Genomic DNA, 21,668 nt, shown 5'->3' on the forward strand with positions numbered 1-21,668 from the left:
TAGAATTCTACATACTAGTATTATACCAATACAATATAGTCCTGTTATCACACATAATTAGGTAAAAATATTGGACAATATTTACAACCAAAGAAAACCCTCATAGTAGGCAGATTTAAAAAGGTAATCCAGAAGAACATTATAAACTAGGGGCTAGCATGAAAACAGAGTAAACTTGGAGTAGCTCACTAATTGTGCTGTAAATTTACACCCATGTAAACAACAATTTTTTTTATCTTAAGACTACTTCTAAAGAAAAAACTAGAGTAAAAAACCTAAAAATATGTCACGAAAATTTCATAGGGAACTCAGTATTTTTGAAATAGAAACTATGTGCAATGTATAAAGGCCTCCTCTTGTACAACTTTATTTTAAATAAATAAATTAGATTGCTAACTTACCATTTATCATCACTGTACTGTACCCTCTTCAACCAACACATTTCAGTAAATCTTAATTGTTTTTTAACTGAATTTAATGCAAAGTCTTAGACCTCTCCTTCGAAAACAAGCATATCTTGAAGTTATCATCCAAACTACAATGGCTGGAAGCACAGAGTGTAAATAACAACAATACTCTGCATTTAACCAACAAACTTATCTCAGTGATCTGTTTGATACTGGCTTAGTAGTTACTCCCATGGTAACATCTTCACAGTCTCATATTACACACACATAAGGAATGACATATCTTTTTTTTTTCAAATACCATTTTTCCCCTCAAAAAACCATGATCTATAAAATACACCAAAGTAGAATGCAGAAAGAAACTGCAGCACAATTGGTGCCTCATCAAGACATACCTTCTCAAATACTGGAAAAATGAAGAACTCATAACCATAAGTGCTTAATATGCTTAAAGCTCTATCAAAAAAGCCACACATTTAGCAGAGCACACATGTTCCTGTACTGAAATGGGTATCATAAACCCAGAGTGTCTCAGGAATGGATCTGTAACTGTGGGCTAAACTCAAAATGGTACCATTAATTTCCACTTCTCTACCAAAACCCAATAAACAGGATGATGTCCTGACAATTACACAATTTAAAAATATACCTACAATGCATTCCCTGTAATTCTTCTTCTTTGTTCTTCAATCTGCATGCACATCGGTCATACTATACCACAAAGAAAGCGAAAGTTATCCTATATGTTTAGGTTATCCTACATGTTTATTCATATTAGCATAGGCTATCCCTCATTTTCTAAATTGAACTGGAATAATAACTGCTTACTTCCAATAAAAGTCTTAATTTTTTTTTTTTTTTTGGTTCATTGAAGTCAGTAGAAAAAGCTGAAGTTTTCCCTGCTGGTTAGGAATAAATTTCTCTTCCACACTTTCTGCCCACAGAGTATTAAATGTATTCAACTACTACGTGGATTTGAGTTGAAACGCTGTACAACTGTTACAACATTTATCAGTCTGACTCTGGAACTCTGAAGCTTTAAAAAAAGATTAGTTTACTGACTTATCTAGCTTTTAAATAGAAAACAATGCTACAATAACATTTGTCTTTTTCTCCATTTTATCCAAAATCCTAATAGTAGTGCCCTATTCACATTCAAAATTTGGTTATCTTCTCTCATCAACTTCCTTCAATAATAATATATGAGAATATATTTCCACAGTAGCTAATGGAGACATTCCTACAAATCAATGCACTGCAGTGATACAGAAATAAAAGCTTACTTCACTGTAATGATGCTTCCAGACTTCCCTCAAGTCAGGTGGTTACTTGCAGTTAATGATCTGTGACATACCACACAAGTAGTCCTAAAAAGACTTATTATCCACTGCATGTGCAACAATATTTTCTTTATGGATGGCTAAATGAATGAAGACATTCAATGTAACTGTAAAAGTAAAATCAAAAGAAAACTTACAAGTAACATGTTTTCTTTGAGTAAAAGAGCTGTGAACATTTTCCATTAATACTTAACCTTTTGCTGGAGCAGTGCAACCACATATAATGCTTGAATCCATAAAGCCCAAGAGCTGCTCAGGGTTAACACTGATTAACTACCCCCAATCAAATGTTATAACTTTTAAAAATTTCAGAGAGTTTCCCTCCACTAATGAAATCGAAATTGCATTTATGTCATGTGGCAAAGGTAGGAGCAGGACAACTGGCAAAGAAAAGAAATTCTGCCCTGTTTTAAAACCAGGTAATTTTTTTCAATCCAATAAAACAGACGTGAATTTGACTGGGTTTTAAAACTATGTATATTATGCTCCACTGACTTCTATTAATATACTAATAGAAAAGAATAGCAAATTAACCTAAAATAAGCTCCAATCCAACAGCACAATATCTCCCATGACTCTCAGACTGTGCAGACATTCACACATTTTCTGTTTATAATTTTTTTCATTTATTAGACTCAGCTTTTGTCCACCATATGTCCACCGTAGATTAACTATTCCCTTAGGTACAATTAAGGGCTTTCCATTTGTTGTAAGAAGACCTAAGTATGAAGGACGCAGCCAGAAAAAACATTTCTACCTAAACCAAAAACAGAAGCACATTCAGCCTGGACTATAGTTTATGCAGCATCTTTTTTTATTGGGCGTATGTCTACATTGCTAAATAAACCACAGACAAAATCCATGGAAACAGTAAGAGATCTCTCAGCATTTCATTTGTGTATTATTATAAAAACATGATACATATACTGTTCTAACCTTTGTATTTAAACAGTTTACTTCTATTTGCATTTTTCAATGACATCTCTACAGATTTTTCTAAATTTAAGCATAACTGTTAGGGAATGAGAATATATGATTTACTGGTACTTCTGTAGCACTGGTGTTTGAGTTCCAACTACACTAACTGTCTACCAGGTCCTTGAACTTGGTTGTGGCTCTTGGTTAGTCATAGCAGGCAAAACTCAAGGGCACAAAACAAAAATCTCAAGTGCAGCCTCAAGATTTTACATGTAGGAAGAAGAAACCAGTTTATTCATTGCCACCAAAATAAAAAAAAAGTGTAGCATAAGAACTGTTTATTAGTTGGAATAGTTCATGACTATTCTTGTACACTTTCTTGTAAAAGCACTGCATGACCCAAATGAGAAAGCATTTTTTCTGCAAATTGTTTGCACAGATCTGAACTGCCCTGGTTCAACTGAATGCAAATTCATTGATTTTGATAGAACTACACCTGTTTATGTCAGGACTCTGTCTAGCTGTACAAATCTCAAACGCAGACAAGCAGTACAACAGTAACACATCTTCAGTGCGCAAGTTGTGTATATTGTTCAACTTCAACTCCGTCACAAACCCCAGAATGCAGCAGAACACAAGTAAAAAACAAGCTCACTACTAACTAATGCTATCTGGGCTGAATACAGGCATTTGACAAGGATTATTAATTATCTTTTGAGCAGCATGAAAAAAAGGATTCACCATCAAAAACTATACTGGATACATGCTTCAATAATGGCTGCAGCAGCCTAAGAAAGTCCAGAAGTCTAAAAATTTGCCTTTAACCAGGTTACTAATCAGCTTCTGTGTCCACTGCCTTCTCATCCAAGAGATCATTTAGTGAAGGATTCTGAAACAAGGCTTGAAGCAAAACATGGGCTGATTTGCAGCCCTTTGCAACAGATATATTTATCACAGCAAGTCACATGAAGACTGGAGCCAGAATGGAACACATATGCACAGATCCTTGCTATCTTTCCTGCCAGGTGTTTTCACAGACAATACAATATGGTAAGGTAAATACTACACAAGAGCAATAAACCCCCTTTCTTTCTTTCTGTATGAAGTTCTGTAAGCTCAGATCCTTTCCAAAGTACAGTACTTGAGGCTCAAGCTCTGTCTACTAATCACAGTTTAGCAGACTTGTCCACATGGCAATTTAACAGACATAATTTAATAGATCTCTTCAGCATGGATGGTACTCAGCCCTATTAATGTTAAGCTAAGCATGATTTAGGATCAAAATCTTGCAAGACCAATGCTTTCTCAGACAAGCAAGGTAATTTTTTCACTCAAAAATGTGTGTGCTCCTAGGTTGCTCCCACTGCTAAAGTAATACAGAGCATATTGAGATACTGGGTTGGAAATACAATATTATGGCAAATAAAAGATAATTTTTACCTGTGGTTTTCTCTTCCATTAATTTAAGTTTCTTGTTAAAAGTAATTTTTAATAAAGTTACCTGACCTTTGAAACAAATCCATAGGACAGCAATTTTCTATTAATCATGCAAGCTGGTTGAGACAAACATTTAATATATATTTTAAAACAGGGTATCATTCTACATTTATTCAAATGAGTTAGTAAAATTATTGTAGCACAGGACAAGGTTTTCTTTTTAAGGGAGTCTCTATGTGTAAGTAGTTTACCCTCCAATCCCAAGAGCATGTGTAAGGCTCAGGTGACCAGACCTGCTGTTGGGCATACAGAAACTTTAGTTTAATCAGGCATAAGACTCTAAAGAACAGGGGTCTTTGCATTAGCTGCTCAACACTTGTCTTAATTACAGGTGAAGGACCTTAAAAGGGCAAGCCCACAGGAAGAACAGAAACCTGGGGGAGGTTGGGAGGGACAAGAGAATGAATGCACAGCTCTGAATTTAAATATAACATTATCAAAGTGAGTATTAATGAAGAAATTTTCTGAGTACAATGGAGGAGACTAAGTATATAATGCAGCAACAGAGTCAAAAAGCAGACTGGGCAAGTCCCTTGACTAGCCAGATTCACATTAGTACACAAAACACCAAATGTTAATTTGTATCTGGGCTGGAAAATGTTTCTTTCTGTGCTCAGATAAGAGAGGTAAAAACATTTTATGTTGTATGTAAGGGCAAGTTAAAGGGTACACTAAAATGTAACCTTTAAACTTCACAATGTAACAGCATCCCACTTCCTGTTCAGAGATAGCACTCCAAGATCAATTAATCACGGCTAAGACGAACAAACGGTCAACATTCTTAATTAGTGTTGATGCATTCTCCTCTGTGCCCTCATCTGTCATGAAGATTGTTTAAAAATCTGAGTTATTAGTCTTTATTGAGGAGTGGATCTGGTTAATATCTCTAAGAACAGAAATCATTCATCTAGCCACTATACACCGGTACCTGATAATTCCTACCCCCTATATAAGCTACAGATAACCACTGCCCTAAGTCCATCTTGGGAGCTATAAATCAAAATGAGTATAGCTCCCATGCAACCTGGGTTAATTTTTGTTTACAATATATCCACTGAAAATGCTAGTATGACACTTGAGGAGACTGCTTATAGATTGGTGCAGAAGAAAATACATAAAGGCATCAAAGTAGAAAGGAAGCAAACACATCAATCATATGAAACATGGTAAACCCTCTCTAATTCACACTTAATGACTAGAAGATCCATTGTGATCACTGAACTTTATCAATACCTGATTTAAGCAAAGATCCTAAGTGCACAAAACATAATTCATTCACCTGATAACTATAGTCTCATTTATACCATACAAATCAAAGTATTTGACAATAACATATATACAAAAGTTTTGAGTTATTGCATAGAAACTCCAAAACAAAGTTAAAATTAACAGTAAGGGTTACTCCCCAATCAGCAGTGCAAAGCAAGTGGTACTAGCAACACAGATATAAGCACACTTCAAATATACTTTGTATTCAATAAGAATAAAATAGCACAAGGTAAACTACTAGGAAAGTCAAATTTAAGATTCAATATCAGCTGTAAAGTTCAGGATTATTAAGATCTTATGACTTAGAATTAATAGGAAAAATAGTTCTACATTAAATTTTATAATTCCTTCTGTTGTTCATCAAATGCACAGACAAAAATCTGTGGAAAGACAATTGATAATTGAACATCGGTGCAGAAAGCAGGTCTGGGCAAGATCCTGATTCAAATCAGCTTTCTATTCTCTGATCCTCTCTGATCAAATGTGTAGGACAGGCTATGGGAAAAAAAAAGGTACAGGAAGAAAAAAAAAAGAATGAAAACTGAAACTAAGCACCCAGAGGGAACCCAGACATATTAAATAAAGTCCTGGTTTTACAACAGAGATCTGCATTCCTGAAGCTCTTGCTCTCCCAATTTTTTTTGAATAAATTAATGGGCAATGACATGCCTTCATCTAAAAAAAAACAAAACAAAACAAAAATAAAAACAAACAAACAAAAATAGATACAAACAAACTAAAATAAAAACAAACAAACAAAAATAAAAACAAACAATCAAAAACCAAAACAAACAAAATGAGACGGGGAAAAAAAGGGAAAATTAAAAAAGAGAGGTGGGAAGGTCCAGAATTTAGGTAACAATTCATACTGCTCTACTATTTTCAAATAAATCTCTGATGGATGAGATACCAGCAACTGATAGGAGCTTTTTAAGTAGAAATTACCTTTCCAATGTTTCATGAGTAAGTCTTAACCTCTTACAATCACAACAGGACATTTTAATAGCTTGACACCACTCTGAAGCTAATTATCAAGCTTTAAACGGACACAGCAGCTTACTGTGTTCATGCTGCTAATCTATTGCAATGCACAATAAACCAGAACAGTGAAAACAAGCACTGATTCATTTAAATCAGCACTGAACAACTTCTTCAAGTTTTATGGAATACTAAAGAAATCCCCACAAACTTAACATTTAACAAAATGACTACAAATTGATACTAGAAACCACTAATAAATTACCTATAAAACTGCATGACTTAACAGTAGTAAACAATTATGCACCAGATACTGCTATGTATCAAATAATTAGTTTTCAATGACAAAATTACCCAGGGAAATTATTTTCATTTAATAGAATTCAGGTGTACAGTTTTCTGTATGATATTGCATAGAGAAATATTTTTGTTTTCTTCCAAGCTATAGCTTTTCCCCTAGAGAAAATCCAGGTATATCTCCACCAAAATGGAAAAAATACACATGTATTTCAGACAGTCTTACTAAAAGAAAACAGACAAAGGACAGCCCAAGTTAAGTAACTAACTTTAAGCCAAAGTTTCAAAACAGAGGCTCAGCTTCCAAATTCTTATCAAGGTATCTAAAGACTGACCCAAATCTTTCCAAATAATATGAATGAAAATAACTGCATTCTTGGCAAATTTTAAAAGCTTTTATCGTAAAGAAAGTTAAGTGTTAGAATAACTTGCCTGTGGATATTGACATTTCTAATCTTTCAGTGAGCTTACCTGAATATTTTCCTAAAAGACATGTACAGCTCAAAAAAACCGAGTACAATCCTGAGAGAGAAACCACTCACTGCAGTATTTCTTCTGAATGATGCATGAGGTCAAGTAAGTTCATCAATTCATCAAATGGCTTCTCCTGGCTCTTAACCTATTATTGCTCTTGCATTGCATATGAGTGTTTTATCACTTACTAAGCAAAGAAGTTGAACAGTGATTCCTCCTTAATAATTTGCTAGTACCAGTAGTTTTATCTCTTCATAATATGTGAGAGTCAACACCATGCTTCTGTAGAAACCTTGTTTTCCATTTATGTAACAACAGGAGCCTATTATTAATTTTTTAGTATTGGGGTGGAAGCCCTCCTAAATATTCTTATCCTACCACAGAATTCAAGAAAGCAATATACTTTCAAAGTCTAATTTTTATAACGCTGAATAAAAACAAAGTAAAAACATCCCTCTGTAAGCAGTATGCCCTGCATGCTCAACATGTGCAACAGCAACAAACATCCTTAGCATCACATGAAATCAATATTTTGCTGCTTTTCTTTATATACAGCTTCTGAAGGAAAACAAGGCAGCAAGCAATTCCTTCAGCTGCTATTTCCATAAAATGAAAGCCCTTTCACTAGTCAGTGTCAGCATTTGTCTGAAAACTCACCTAGGAAACCAGATTCTACTTCCAGATACTCCCAAGGAAACATCAGATATTAAAGATTTGTGGGCATGTATATGTGAAAAAAGAAATAAAATGCCTCCAAATCAAAACCAATGTATCATTTTCTACACCTATTGGGCCAGTTCAGCAAAGGAACATTTTTTTTATGCTATGTTACAGTGTATCTTACTGCAAATACTTAGTAATATTCGCAGAACTCCAGCTAAGAAGTCCAAACTTAGGGCAAAATAGAAATCAGTGAAAAATACTTTTCAATGAATTTCAACAGAAATTGTATTATTGACTCTGGTCTGCTAGAGTACAACACTATCAGTGTTGTGCTTTCAGAAGTGCTATTTATATATTATAACTCTAAGACCTTCTCTGTTTTCTTCACAGGAAATTAGTCTTTCATAATTAATGTCATAAAATGTTACAGCATCACTGTAGCAATACTACAATTAATGGTTCTGAAGGAAAGTGTTGCCTCTACATTGTTTTCAAATTACTTTAAACAATTCTAATGTGCTGGATAAGGTTCTTTTCTCAGGTTTGTTGATGACATGGTCACTGTAACACAAACAAATTATTTGGAAAATGAAAAAAAAATCAATTTTTTCTGTTGTTCAAATAACATATTTGTAGTGTTTAAAAATTATGCACCCACTTCTACCACTTTGATTCTAAAATTTTTATTTGTTGCTTTTACCATCTTCAACAGAAAAATGGGTAAGAAAGCCAGGATCAAGACATCAGATATGCTAGTAATAATGTTTGTGTAAGATTTTTTAGCTGGAAATGGGGAAATTTGGAATGCATATAATTAGGAAACTATCTAAGTGACGATTATATAAAGTGACATATTTTGGTGGTCAGAAGAAAACCATTATATTATACTTATGTGATCAGAAAAAAGGAAGTTAAAAATCCTAAAACAACACAAATCACTTGATATGCACAACTACAGATAACACTGAAAAAAAAGTCTGATAAGCAATTCTTAAGTATTATGCCTAATGCATGGTGTAGTTTTTTAAACATATACCAGTAGCTAATACAGCAGTCTCTTAACATACAGAACCATGAAATATACCTTTGAATACACCTAGAAATGCTCCCCAGTTCTCCATTGCCATGGCTATATCCTGGGGTCTATCAGATTCCAACACAGGCAAGTGATCTCCCTCCTCCTGTGTGCTGCTCTCCAAGAAAAGGGGACACAGGGAGAGAGGCTGCAGGCTAGGCAAAGCATGATGCAGCAAGCCCCATAACATAACCTATCTGCCCAGAGCCATAATCCTGAAGTATATCCAAATATGTCATCTGTACACAGCAAAAACACACAAGATAGTATTTAATCGCATTTTGCCAAATATATATACCTTATGTCATTTCTTTAACAGCAAACCACATCCAGAGTATTTCAAATAATATTTAAATATGAGTAACTTACTTTTATTTCCAACCAAGGCCACAAGTGGCTGTGTTTCTGATCCTTCATTCACTTTTTTTACCACATTATACCAGTCTTCCAAATTTTCAAAACTCTGGCCATTGGTAATATCATAAACCAATAGAATGCCCTAAATAAAAAGACATGTTTAAAATGTCACAGATTGCAAAACAATTTGACATGGTAAGATTTGCAGCAGTCTAAATTATTATTGTCATAGAATAGAGCATTAACAAATAATGGCATCATATCTTTCAAGGGTCAGTTAAAGGAATTATAAATTTATACACTATACACATTATTACAGTATTTCTCCTGCATTTCATGTGTTCCAAATGCATGTTTCAGGAAAAAAATGGCAACACAGTCAAGAGCACAATAAGTTCTATCAGAAATATTACAAACTGAATATGCTTTATGATAAACCCAAAATAGCATTTCACACTAACAGGAAGATAAAAATTACACTGGAGAAGGCCTTTTGTTTTAACAAATATTAGTTGTAGTTTCAATGTTCCCTTTTTCGAAAGAAAAATAGAGGCAGTTCAACTATACATTTCTGCACATTGTCTGTCATGTTTCTGCTGTCTTTTGGGGATAAAGGCCAGATTCCATTCCTTCAGTGTTGCAGAAGATAAGAAGTAAGGGCAAGCTTTAAACTTTCAAAAGAGAACCTAAAGACATGGTTAGAACTCAAAAAGGAGTCCCATATATTTCAGCTGTTTTGGGCCAAGCTACAGGTGACAAATACTTAAAGCAGACACTTCTGATGATTCCTCAGCACAAATATTCAATGTTATAAAGCACAGCCTATTAACAGTCCAAATGTCATCCCTGTCCCCTCCACAATTCTAAGATCAGCTCTCAGATCTTATTGAGTCTTTTGCTCCTGCTTTCCCACTACACCCTAATAAAGTCAGTATCTTGTAAATGATGAGCAAAGTCAGAATTGGTTTCAGGCACACTTGTTCTCATGGAGTTCACACCTGGCAAAAAAACCCTACATCTGCACACTGTTTCTCACATGAAATTTTCACAAATATTCTGAAAAAACAGTATGATCCATACAAAAATAGGTGGGTCAATAACCTACTGTCAATAGTAAGGATTTTTCAAGTTTTTTCAGGCATTTGACTGGGCCCAGTTTTAACTGATAGTTAAAAGGGGTGTCTCAGGTCATAAGGAGTGCCTTAGATCACAAAACAGAATGAACACTTACTTAATAATTTCACATTTGATAATAAATTAGTATAGACTGCAAGACTATTTGAGGAGAGTTCAGATTTTATGATGACAAACAGTGTAAAAATAATAAGATGCAATAAATACCATGCTAAGTTCAAAGGAAGTAATAATCAAGTGCACAATAGGAAGCATCTGGCTCTGTAGCAGGTTCCATATAATAGGATCAAGGAGCTACAGCTCACAGCTGAATATGCTGAACTTGTTTTGCAAACATCACACTGGCATAAAGCATTCCAGGTGAAATAATGCATCCATTTTTGGACTTGAATGTCTTAAAAGGGTACAATAGAAGAAACTGGTAACAGTATCATAGGTTTGGAAACCATGACTGACATGAAAAAAGGGGGGAAAAAAACCTGACTGCTTCAACAAACGCATGACTTATGGTAGGCATGATAATGCTGGTACAAGTTTCAAGAGAAGATAACAGGAATTCTCTTTGTATATGTTTTTATACATAGTTTGCAGAAGTCACTAAATTGGGAAGACCAGCCAATGTGCCTGAGGGCAGGGTTACCACAAAGGGGTATGTAGACATGCTCAAGGAATGGGTGAACAGGAACCTTTCAACATTCAACAAGGACAAGCGCAAAGTCCTGCACCTGGGAAGGAATGAGTAACACAGGCTGAGGGGAGCAATACATGACTGGCTGGAGAGCAACTGAAAATGACCTGGAGGTCTTGTCAGACAGCAGGCCAAATCCAAGCCAGCAACATCCCCTGGCAGCAAGGATGGCCAATGTGATCCTAGGCTGCATTAGCAGAAGTACAGCAAACTTTTCTACTCAGCACTTGTTGGATCATATCTAAAATAAAACATCCAGTCCGAACACATCTTTAGGCCCCTCAAGATATCACAAAAGTGGAGTAACTTCAGCAGAGGGCTAGCAAGATGATCAGAGGCTGGAGCGCTTGTTTTATGACAAAGAGATGAGCAAACCCAAATTCTTCAGCATGGAGAGGAAACAGCCCTGGGTACACCTAAAAGCAGCCTTCCCATACCCATGAAGAAGCAATGAAGGAGATGGAGCCAGGCTCCTCACAGCAGTGCACAGCAGGATAAAAATCAGTGGGCATAAGCTGAAATAAGAGAAATTCAAACCATAACTAATGAAAAGCTTTTTCACCATGAGGAAGATAAAGCAGGTTGACCAGAAGTTGCTCAGTCTCCATCCTTAGAAGATTACAAGCAGGATTCAATAGATCCTTGAGCAGCCTAGCTCCATCTCTAAATTGACCCAACTTAGAGAGTGTTTTACTCCAACCTCCTGACATCCTTCCACCCTGAACTTTCTTACAAATCTGTCATCAATACAACATGTAGCGATAGGTTTAACTCCCAGCAAGAAGATTATAGCAAGAGTACTAAAAACAAGCAAACAAACAAAACAAAAACCCTATGGAGACTGTAAGAATAGCAAAGCTCTGAAATACACCACTTATAACAGTCACCAACACTGAAAAAATTTTTGATGGTTGATAAAAGCCATTACACATGGGTAGCTTTGAAGGAGGGCAACAGATCCTACTGAGACCCCTCCAACTCCTACTTTCTAATGACAGCAATACCAATCTATCGTTTCCTCCAACTCCTTGGCAAACTTGATTTTTTGTTCCTCATATTTATATAGTTGCTATTAATTTCTGAGGAACAGCTTTCATCAGTTCCTTCAAGGAAATTAAGAATTATGACACCCAAGTTTCCCCTTGCTGTCTTTCTTTCTTTACTAATCAAATATAATATTAAACACCCACTTCCCTCTTCCAATTTTGGTACAATTTATTACTTAATATCTTGCATCTCTAAGTTAATCTCGGTTAATTTCTCCTGACTATTTTTATAGCTATCCAAATGCCTGGGCACTTGGCATTAAATTGTCAAATTAAATTGTCTCACAATCTAAATTTTGCTCTAGGAAGGACATACTTATGCTATTAAATGCTCAGTGGAAAAGAAACTTAATCTAAAGGATAGGTATGGTAAAGGTTAAAAAAAATGCCAGCCATAATGCTAGAAGTTGTAAATGAGGAAAGAGCACATGGCAATGCTTCTTTGACCAGCTGTCAAGTTCTCTCACCAGCTTGTAGAAGAGCAGATTATCTAAACTATCTTCAACACTAATCAGTTTGATGAAGAATAAATAAGAAAGTGTGAGCATTTAAGGTTAGCCAACTCTTTAAAACCAATTCTTCATCAAAATTCTACTCTGCTTCATGTCTTCTAGACAACTGTAGCCTATCTACCCCTTTGGATGAAAGGGTATTTACAGTGGATTTACCATCAAAGAAATCATTTAACAAAGTTTGCAACTAGAGCTGACTTCACTTTCTTTTGGTCCCTTTCTCTGTGATCTAGAACACTGCTTCTAAAGCACATTCTTTTCTTAAACATTTTTTTAGTCTTGCCAATATTTGCTGCACTTTCAAAAAACAAAGATGGCAGGTATAACATCACATAGATGCAAAAAAAGGCAGCATGGCATCCAGGTCATAAAGAATACTTTCTGCTTACATTTTCACCACAACAGCACTCTATAAGCAACTTAGTATGATATAGATAATTAATGAAGGACTAGTCACAATTCCATGGCTGAAATTTATTCCATATTTTTCTTTTATTTAACAGAGAAATCCCATAATTGCTTTCAAAAAAAAAATTCATATTTTCCACAAACTTACAGTATATGGAGTACAGACCAAGTAGACAGCATAAAACCTGTTGTTTCCCTATTATGTGTGAGAAATTAAGGAGGAAAATTAACACTGGCATTTTTACACAAAAGTACTGTATTTCCCTGCCATGAAAGAGGTTTGAAACACATGGTAGACGACATGCCAAGAACAGCACATTGATTCTCTAGTCTCCAGCAACACAGTGAATAGTCCCTGCTTGCATAATTACACTCTAGTAAGAGAGACATTTTGTCTATGTTAGTGCACATGTGAGTGCTTTTTGTTTAGGAATTATAGAGCATTTTCAAAAATAGGCCACTGGAAACTGAAAATATTGCAGAAATTATTTGCTGCTCCCTGGAGAAAGTAGAGTCTGCAGTACACCTATTAACAAGCCAATTTATGATGTAGCATATGCCAGATCTTAAAGATAATTTAAACTAGGTATGTGGGTAGGGGCAGCAATTACAGGTAAGCTATGGGAGTGCTTCTGAAAGATTTACCATGCAAACAGCAGCAGCCTTATTTCAAAACTGATGTGTTAATATGGACGTGTTGTAACTAGGCAGTATATTTGTACTGATAATCAAAATTTAAGACATGCCAAGTTTATGTCAAGATCTGGCACAATAAAAGGAAGGTAGAAAAAACAATAATTAAAAACATATTTCTTCTTCATTTATCCTCAGCTACCCTCATCCTATGACTGACTTTTGCATCAAGGATCTAAACTTTCAAATTTGCATTAATATTATAAAATAAGTCAGGACAAAATTCTAGAGTATTTTTTCTAGTCACAGAATATTAATTTAGTAAAGAGCTACTTAATTGTTGCAGAAACGTGCAGATGAAAAGAGAGGTTTTTGCAAATGAAAGCAGCTTACAGTCCACACATACTTAACCACTCCTGTCTTTGCTGATACTGAGGACATGGTCACTCAAATACATTTGATTAAGCGATTAAATTGCCATAATTGAATTATTTACTCTCTATCAGTACAGCTGTGGCAACTGACTACACAGTTACTCTCAGCATCTCTCAATTCTGAGATAAATGTCGTCATTTTAAATAGCTTTCAATCAGTGTTGATTATTAACACCCTTTATTTATAAGGAACAAAAGACTCTTCTTCTCCCCACAGCTTGCAGAGTTCTTCTGCCCCACACTGAAATTCAGCTACCAAGATAGGAAGCAGTAACCACATTGTTCTAAATGAGCAATATCAGAGGAAAAAATGAAAAACGTGCAGGGAGAAAGCAACCGCTTAAAGACAGAAGTGAATTGCAATTTCTCCAACTGCAACCAATGCAAGTTCTCATGCTCAAATCTGCCATTCTTTTTTTAAAAGAAATAGGGGATCTCAATCAAAATACGGCATCTTAACAGTAACCTAACCAAAAGATCTATCCTAGAGAATTGATTCACCTCTCATTCTCTAATGGCAAGTTTTTGCAGTGAAGTTTAGATGGATACTCCATTTACTCTTGTTGATGTCCTGATCAAATTTCAACCAAGATCAGGTGAACTGTAGACCATAATCTTTTCAGTTGCTAAAGGTTCTCTAAACTTCCATCTCCAGCTTGCCATAGGATTTCAGAAGTAGGCCTACCATACACATATATTTCTGAGAACAAAAATAAGAATTTAGCAGCTTATGATTTCTGAATCTCACAATGATCAAATAGACGGAAATCCACACAAGTCTATGGGCATCTGCAAATACTGGATAAAGTCACAATACATGACATAGATATGCTACAAACAATTTCACACATGTACTTTAAATTTGAATTATTTAGATTTGAAGAATACACAGACAAACACAATTTCTGCAGCAGATCCTAATCATCTGCTTTATGTGTATCCATATAGCTTATGTACTTTATAAACAAGATGTTTAAAATCCCAGCTGCACCACACACGCTGACAAAGTGCACATCATAGGCACATACACTGTTTTTGTAGCAACCTTCACTCAAGTTACTTCAATATTTTAAAGGCTCTCTTGCACTGGGGAACCCCAAACTGAACATAGTACTTCAAATATAGCCTCAAAAATGCCAGAGAGCATGATATTCACTTTCCTTGATTTGACTAATTCATTCTTACTAACACAGATTAGTACTCAATTAGCTTTTACTGTTGCATGAATGCATTGCAAAGTCCCATTCAACCTGTTTTCTACCTCAATAAGACATCCATCCAAGAGCTTTTTCCTCTAAAGCCACTTCCCAGAATGACTGAGGTTGGAAGGGACCTCTAGAAGTCATTTGGTTCTATGATCCTCCTCAAGCAGTGTCACCCAAAGCCAGCTGCTCAGGACTATGTCCAGACTGCTTTTGCATATCTCTGAGGATGGAGACTCTACAACCTCTCCGGTCAACCTGTGCCAGCTCTCAGTCATCCCCACAGCAGAAAACATGCTTCCTGATGTTCAGAAGGGATCCCCTGTGTGTCAGTTTGTGCCTATTGCTCTGGCTCTGTCAATAGACACTACACAAAAAAGCCTGTTTCTCTCTTCTTTGAATCCTTCCTGCACAGTGGATATATATTGATTAGCTTTCTATTCTCCAGGGTGAACAGTCACAGGTCTCCTCAGCCTTTCTTCATAGGACAGATGCTCCAGACCACTAATCACCTTTGTGGCCCTTCACTGCACACTTTACAGCTGATTCCCAGCTACATAAGATTATTCTGTACCAGGTGCAGGACTTGGCATCTGTCATCAGCTGAACCTCACAAGGTTTTTGTTGGTCCACTCCTTCAGTTGGTCATGGTCACTCTCAGTAGCACTCCAGCACAGTGACCATTCCTCCCCAGATTAGTGCTATTCATAAACTCACAATGTTTTGTTCCATTGATAAAAGAACCAGGAAAGACACAACCCCAGTACCAACCCTTAAGAAATAAAACTTATAATCAGGCATCAGTGAGACACTGAGCTATAGACCTTTAAATCCAGCTGTCCATTCATATTTTCAGTAAATTTATGGTCCCTCCATTCCACCTGTATCTCTACATATTGTAATAATACTATAGGAGATTATGTCAAAGGCCCTGCTGAAGTGAAGATAAATTACATCCACTGCTCTCCTTTCCACACAGCTAACCACCTAACCACAGACAACAATCAAGTTGGCTGTGCACATTTTACCTTTACAAATTCCATGCTACCTCTTCTCAGTTACTTTCTTGCTGTTTTGTTGCCCATTCAGAGGAATTTTTATTCATATTTAAAAGGATTTACCCTTACAAATACTCCTACTTGTTCTACTTTGCTTTTCCTATTTTTCTTATAAAAAGGTAGAAATGTTCAACATGAAATAAGCTTATGCCTAGAAATAAGCTGAAAGAAGTGCCTTTTCAAACTATTCATGTCATTTAATGAATAGGTGAAAATAGAGACAATTTTATGCATCTTTAACAGGCACTGTTACAAAGCTAATAGAAAAGTGTGTTAGAACTCAATTTTGATGATAAGAAGCCTCTTACAGACACTGGCAACACATGCTAACACTGGGAGAGAAAAGTCACTAGTCCATTTAAAAAAATTTGGGTTAAAATGAGGACTGAAAGAAGATTAAAGAGAGTGGACATAGGGGTTTTTTGTTAATGTGTTCTGAATGACGAAAAAAAAACCCAAACCTTAGTCTTATTGATATCAACTGCTTATGCACTTCTGGGCACTGGTATTAACTCTGTGACCTGCTATTTTTGGTAAGAAACTCCTAAGTTTATCACCAAATTCAATACAGACAAAGCTAATAGCCTTTTATTTCCTTCATTAAATTTACTTTGGACATATGGCAACAATTTGTGATTAATCAAACTCCCTTTGTCAGGGAAGCCACTTTCTCTATTGCTTGCTAGATCTGTAACAGGCTAGCAAATCGGGTTTTATTAAAAAAAATATGCTATAAACAGATGCAACAGCTAAAACCATTGACATTTTTTGAAAGGGACAAAATGTTCCATTAACAAGTTTCTCTTTATTCAATTAACTGATAAATCCCAATCTCCTTCATCAGCCATTCCTGTGTTGCATAACATTATCAAACAGCACATGATATGCCTATTGGTCTCATTACAAACTCCAAATTAAGGAACAGAGCACATTTTAGGATCACTCATGCTAAGAAGTTTGGCATTTATAATACATGCTCTTAAATCATCTCATGACTCAAGATGCAGTTATAATACTTAGCTCTTAATCCCACCATCCACTTTAAGTTGCTTAGTTAACCTGAAGATAAACTTAATTTTCATTGGACAGCAGTTCTGCAAAAATATTTAGCTACCTGGTTGTCTCCTTTTGTTTGCCCTCTTATAACCGCAGTTGCATGTATGAGTTTAATGGTGTAGGATTGCTCTTAATTTCCTCCTTCTACCTTTTCCCCCCAGGAGGCAGCTGTTCTGAAAGCAGCCACTCTATCTACCATGTGGATATCCAAATAGCTTTTACTATTTATTGTGATTGCTTTTCTTAACTCAAGACACAAAGCCTGGAAACAACCATCTGTTCTTGGGAGTCATTCAGTTCTATAAATGCACACACTTGCTTTGCTTTTTATGTCAGCTCTAAAAAATTAGCTACACCAAAATTAAAGTAGTGTATTAATATCATTTAAGTTTAGATTGGACAGTCAACATTTTTGAGATTCATTAATCAATCAACTAAAAGCTATATATAATGTATGTATGTATAATTTTAAAAATAAAGTTTCAATTAATTTTATATCATTGCTATAATATATAATTATCAGCATTTATACTGTACCTGAGCTCCATAAATATATTTATCCAGCATCTTGCCTCCTATTGTTTGTCCCCCTACATCCCACACTTGAAGAGTAACATTCAGATTTCCTGGAAAAAAAGTTATACAGATATTGTGTAACCTGGAAAATTTAGATACAAATAAATTCAACAACAATAGCTTTTAACAAGTATACAAGAAACATATTATCACTTTCAAAATCAGTAATTTTCAGATACCTAATTTTGTGTTCAAGTACTCTAAAAAGTTTGAACTTGATTTTCCTCCTAAGGAAAATTATGCACAGCATTCTGGCCTTAGTATCTGGATAACTGCATGGAACAACCTTAAAAATCGTAGTGCAGTAAGTCACATTAAATAGTCTGTGACTGTCCAATTAAAAAATCTCCTACTACAAGTTATTTACTCTGCCTCATAAACAACAGAAAAAAGAAACAGGGACTAAAAAAGAAACAGGGGAAGAAAAAGATTGGGATGTTCATTTAAGGTGAACTCCTTCTTAATTAGGACCTCACTAACTATGAAATTCACACTGATCATCTCCTGTGCCAAATGCTTCATTTTCCCTTTTTTTCAGTTAGGTTCTGTAATATTTGCTTTATCCTCAAACTGATTCTGGGGAAGAAAGAAGGATGTTAGGATTATTCTGACAAAAGGAAAAACTGCAGGCAATTTACCTAGCAAGTATTTAATTAACTGAGATAGTAGCACACAAAGTTTACTGCAAAAAGTTTGAAATCTTTAATTTTTTCAATTTAACAGGAACATAAAAACTAGAGACTTACAACAAAACAAAAAGAAACCATGCATAATCAGACAGTTCTTAGAAACAGTCTTAACACTCCAAGAAAAATAATGGAAGAATCTCATCAAAATAACACACTATTAAGGGAGAAAAAATCCCCAGCACTTCTTTACTCTGTAGAAAATGCACACAGTGCAAAGCTGAAACACGTGAGGCAGCACAGTGCAGGTGTGTAGATTGCCCCTGGCATGGACTGAAGCCACTGGGCTGCTGCAGCAGTGACCCTGCAGGAGGACCCTTGGTGCACTGCTTAACCTTACCTGCAGGGCTGCACAGTCAAGACCCAAGTCTGAACATTTTTTACACCAACGACTTTAAAAAAATCCTTTTAACAGGAGAATGATGTTTACTGAGCTGCACCCACAACCTCCCAAAAAGCATACAACTATGGCTCTTAAGAGTCTCTATCAGCAGACCCTCTGACTAACAGATACACTATTTAAACACTAAAACTTACACCATGGCTGCATCCAGACTACACAAAGTTCTGCATCAATAAATATAATGGAACTGATCAGCACTTGAAAAGAAAGTATTTTGAACAAACTGCATGAAGTAAATTTGTCACGTTGAACACTAGACATGTTGAACAACACTGAACATATTCAAAATTTATCAAAATATTTCTGATTTGTATTAAACTGTAGTGTTTTACCATGCAAAATATTTACTGTTTTCACTGCAAAACTGCATTAGTTACTAAGACAATTGGAGACAAATGCCACTTTTATCTTAAAAATAATTTAAAAGAAAACAAAAAAAATCCAGAAAAACAGTACTTTATTTTGTAAGTTATAATATATTTCAATGAAGCCCAATGCAAACTTCTGTGTAATTCTAGAAATCTGTAATTTTAATTTTTGGAATCTTTGCTTACATTGAAGAAGAAAAAAAAATCAACTACTGAACCATAGTTGTTCATCAATTCTCCTACTGAATAAGAGAAATCGAGTCCTTTTTCCTACTGGTACACATAATTTCTGTGCAGTGGTATCAATTAACCTGTCAAGTAAACAAGCATAGATTAAACTCTGCAAACCCAGAACTAATCTAGAAATTAGAAAAATCCACTTACTAAAGTAATGCTTCCCATTCCAGCATTTAGAAATGTTACCTTCCTCCCTCTTACTCCCTACGACTAGTCCAGTTTCCAATGAAACAGAGAATCATATATACCTAAACACATATATAGCTATAGGCAAAACCAGAGTGACAACCTACAGAAAATGTTTCTTCCTGAATATGAATACAAATGCTACTGTTTCAAGGAAAACAGATGTACAGACTTTTTGGAGCTATTTTTACTGGCGTTCTGATTTTATTACAAAATAAACTATGAATGAATGAAATTCACACACAATATAAACTATGAACAAAAATGAATGAAGCAACAGTTGATAATTTTCCAAATTTTCTACTCAACAAGGATATTTAGAATCCCAGCAATGTACTAATAGTTTCTGTATGCTTAACAGCTGGAAAAAAAACTTGCAAAATACAAGTTCTCAACATGCATACTGCATGATTTGTGTACACATTCCACTTGCAAGTACTGCTGTTAAGCGTTATACACACTGGTATTTTTAGAGGCATGAGCAGGACAATAAAAAAATTATTCTGTTGATTTTATGGAGAAATAAGCACTGGGATTTGGTACTTTATCATTCACCAGATACTAAAAAAGTACAGCAAAATGGCTAAACCAAAATAGTGAACACAGGAGTAGTCTGAAAAGATTATTCCATTTCACTTAAGAAAATATATAAACATAATCATTTGCAATATAATTATTTGCAATATAATTTTTTTAAAAAGAAGTTCAAGAACTGTATACATTTTCTTATAACTTCAGGTTACAGATAAAATGCTTACTTTCTGGGTTTTCTTCCCTCCTCACCCTTCACAAGGAGAAGACAGAACTACAGAACTTGCATCAACTTTATCAAATCTCACTACAGCTCTTAATAATTACACTAACTTTTTCTAACTTCTGATTTTTGAATCCAGAAGTATATGTTTTTAATTAAATACTTGCATACTTAGAATATGAGCACACACAAATCAGTGAAAAGACATATTTCAAACCCCAATTGTTCAGAGACAAACTTAACCAGCAATTATTCTTTTTTAATTATTTCTTTGCATTTTTCAAGTAGTGTGCTGCAACTGGCATCTAAATAGTTTCTTTGCCATCGTGAAGTGAAACATCTTGAATGCTCAAACTGTATTTTTATGAGTGCTGAGGGACCCTAAATTTTAGTGGTCTATTAAATGCCAGCAATTTCATGCTGCCTTGCATAAAACAGCATTCACATATTAGAGCACTGCGAGTCCATAGCTGCATTATGCATCTCCCACACAACTCAAATATGAGTTGTGTATTTCATTAAAATATATATATATATTTCTTTCAAAACACATATACTTTTTCAATTAATATGTTTAAAGTTCCATTTCATTGTTGTGTGTTACACTATCCATATGGAAAGTGAGTGCACTCAAGCAGGGATTATAAAATTCATCAATATAGATAGCATTGTTTTTATCTGAATTCAGTGTTTTCCTTAGAGATGTAAGTTGCAAATGCATAACTCTATGACACCTGGTAAGAAAGTATGAACAAAATATTCTCCAAACAACCTAATTTACTTTGCCATAAAAATCACTGCACTAAACTTATTTAGTACTCATTACTCTGAAGAATTTGTTTCTGCAAGTCCTGCTGCCACCCAACCTTTCAGTGTTACTTTTTATTCTCTTACCTGGCAATAATATCCTTTTCAAGAAGAAGTCCAGTCCTAAGGTTTGTTTGTACTGTTTTCCAAACGTTTCTTGAGCAAAACGGGTAGCTAAGGATGTCTAAAACAGAACAGTATCAAA

General features: G+C 35.1%; 1 protein-coding gene across 1 annotated transcript in view; it reads right to left on the bottom strand.

The window, feature by feature from the left end:
• The window catches only part of RAB28 (RAB28, member RAS oncogene family), an 81,719-nt gene that overhangs the window by 33,992 nt on the left and 26,059 nt on the right, over positions 1-21,668 (bottom strand). Inside the window, exons 2-4 of the mRNA XM_014312139.2 lie at positions 21,551-21,647; positions 17,984-18,072; positions 9,288-9,417 (exon numbers count right to left, since the gene is read on the bottom strand). Of these exons, the coding sequence (XP_014167614.1) occupies positions 9,288-9,417; positions 17,984-18,072; positions 21,551-21,647 (316 nt within the window). The remainder of the gene's footprint in view (positions 1-9,287; positions 9,418-17,983; positions 18,073-21,550; positions 21,648-21,668) is intronic.

Source organism: Geospiza fortis, unplaced genomic scaffold (genome assembly GCF_000277835.1).
Source record: "Geospiza fortis unplaced genomic scaffold, GeoFor_1.0 scaffold40, whole genome shotgun sequence".
In the NCBI taxonomy this organism is placed as follows: domain Eukaryota; kingdom Metazoa; phylum Chordata; class Aves; order Passeriformes; family Thraupidae; genus Geospiza; species Geospiza fortis.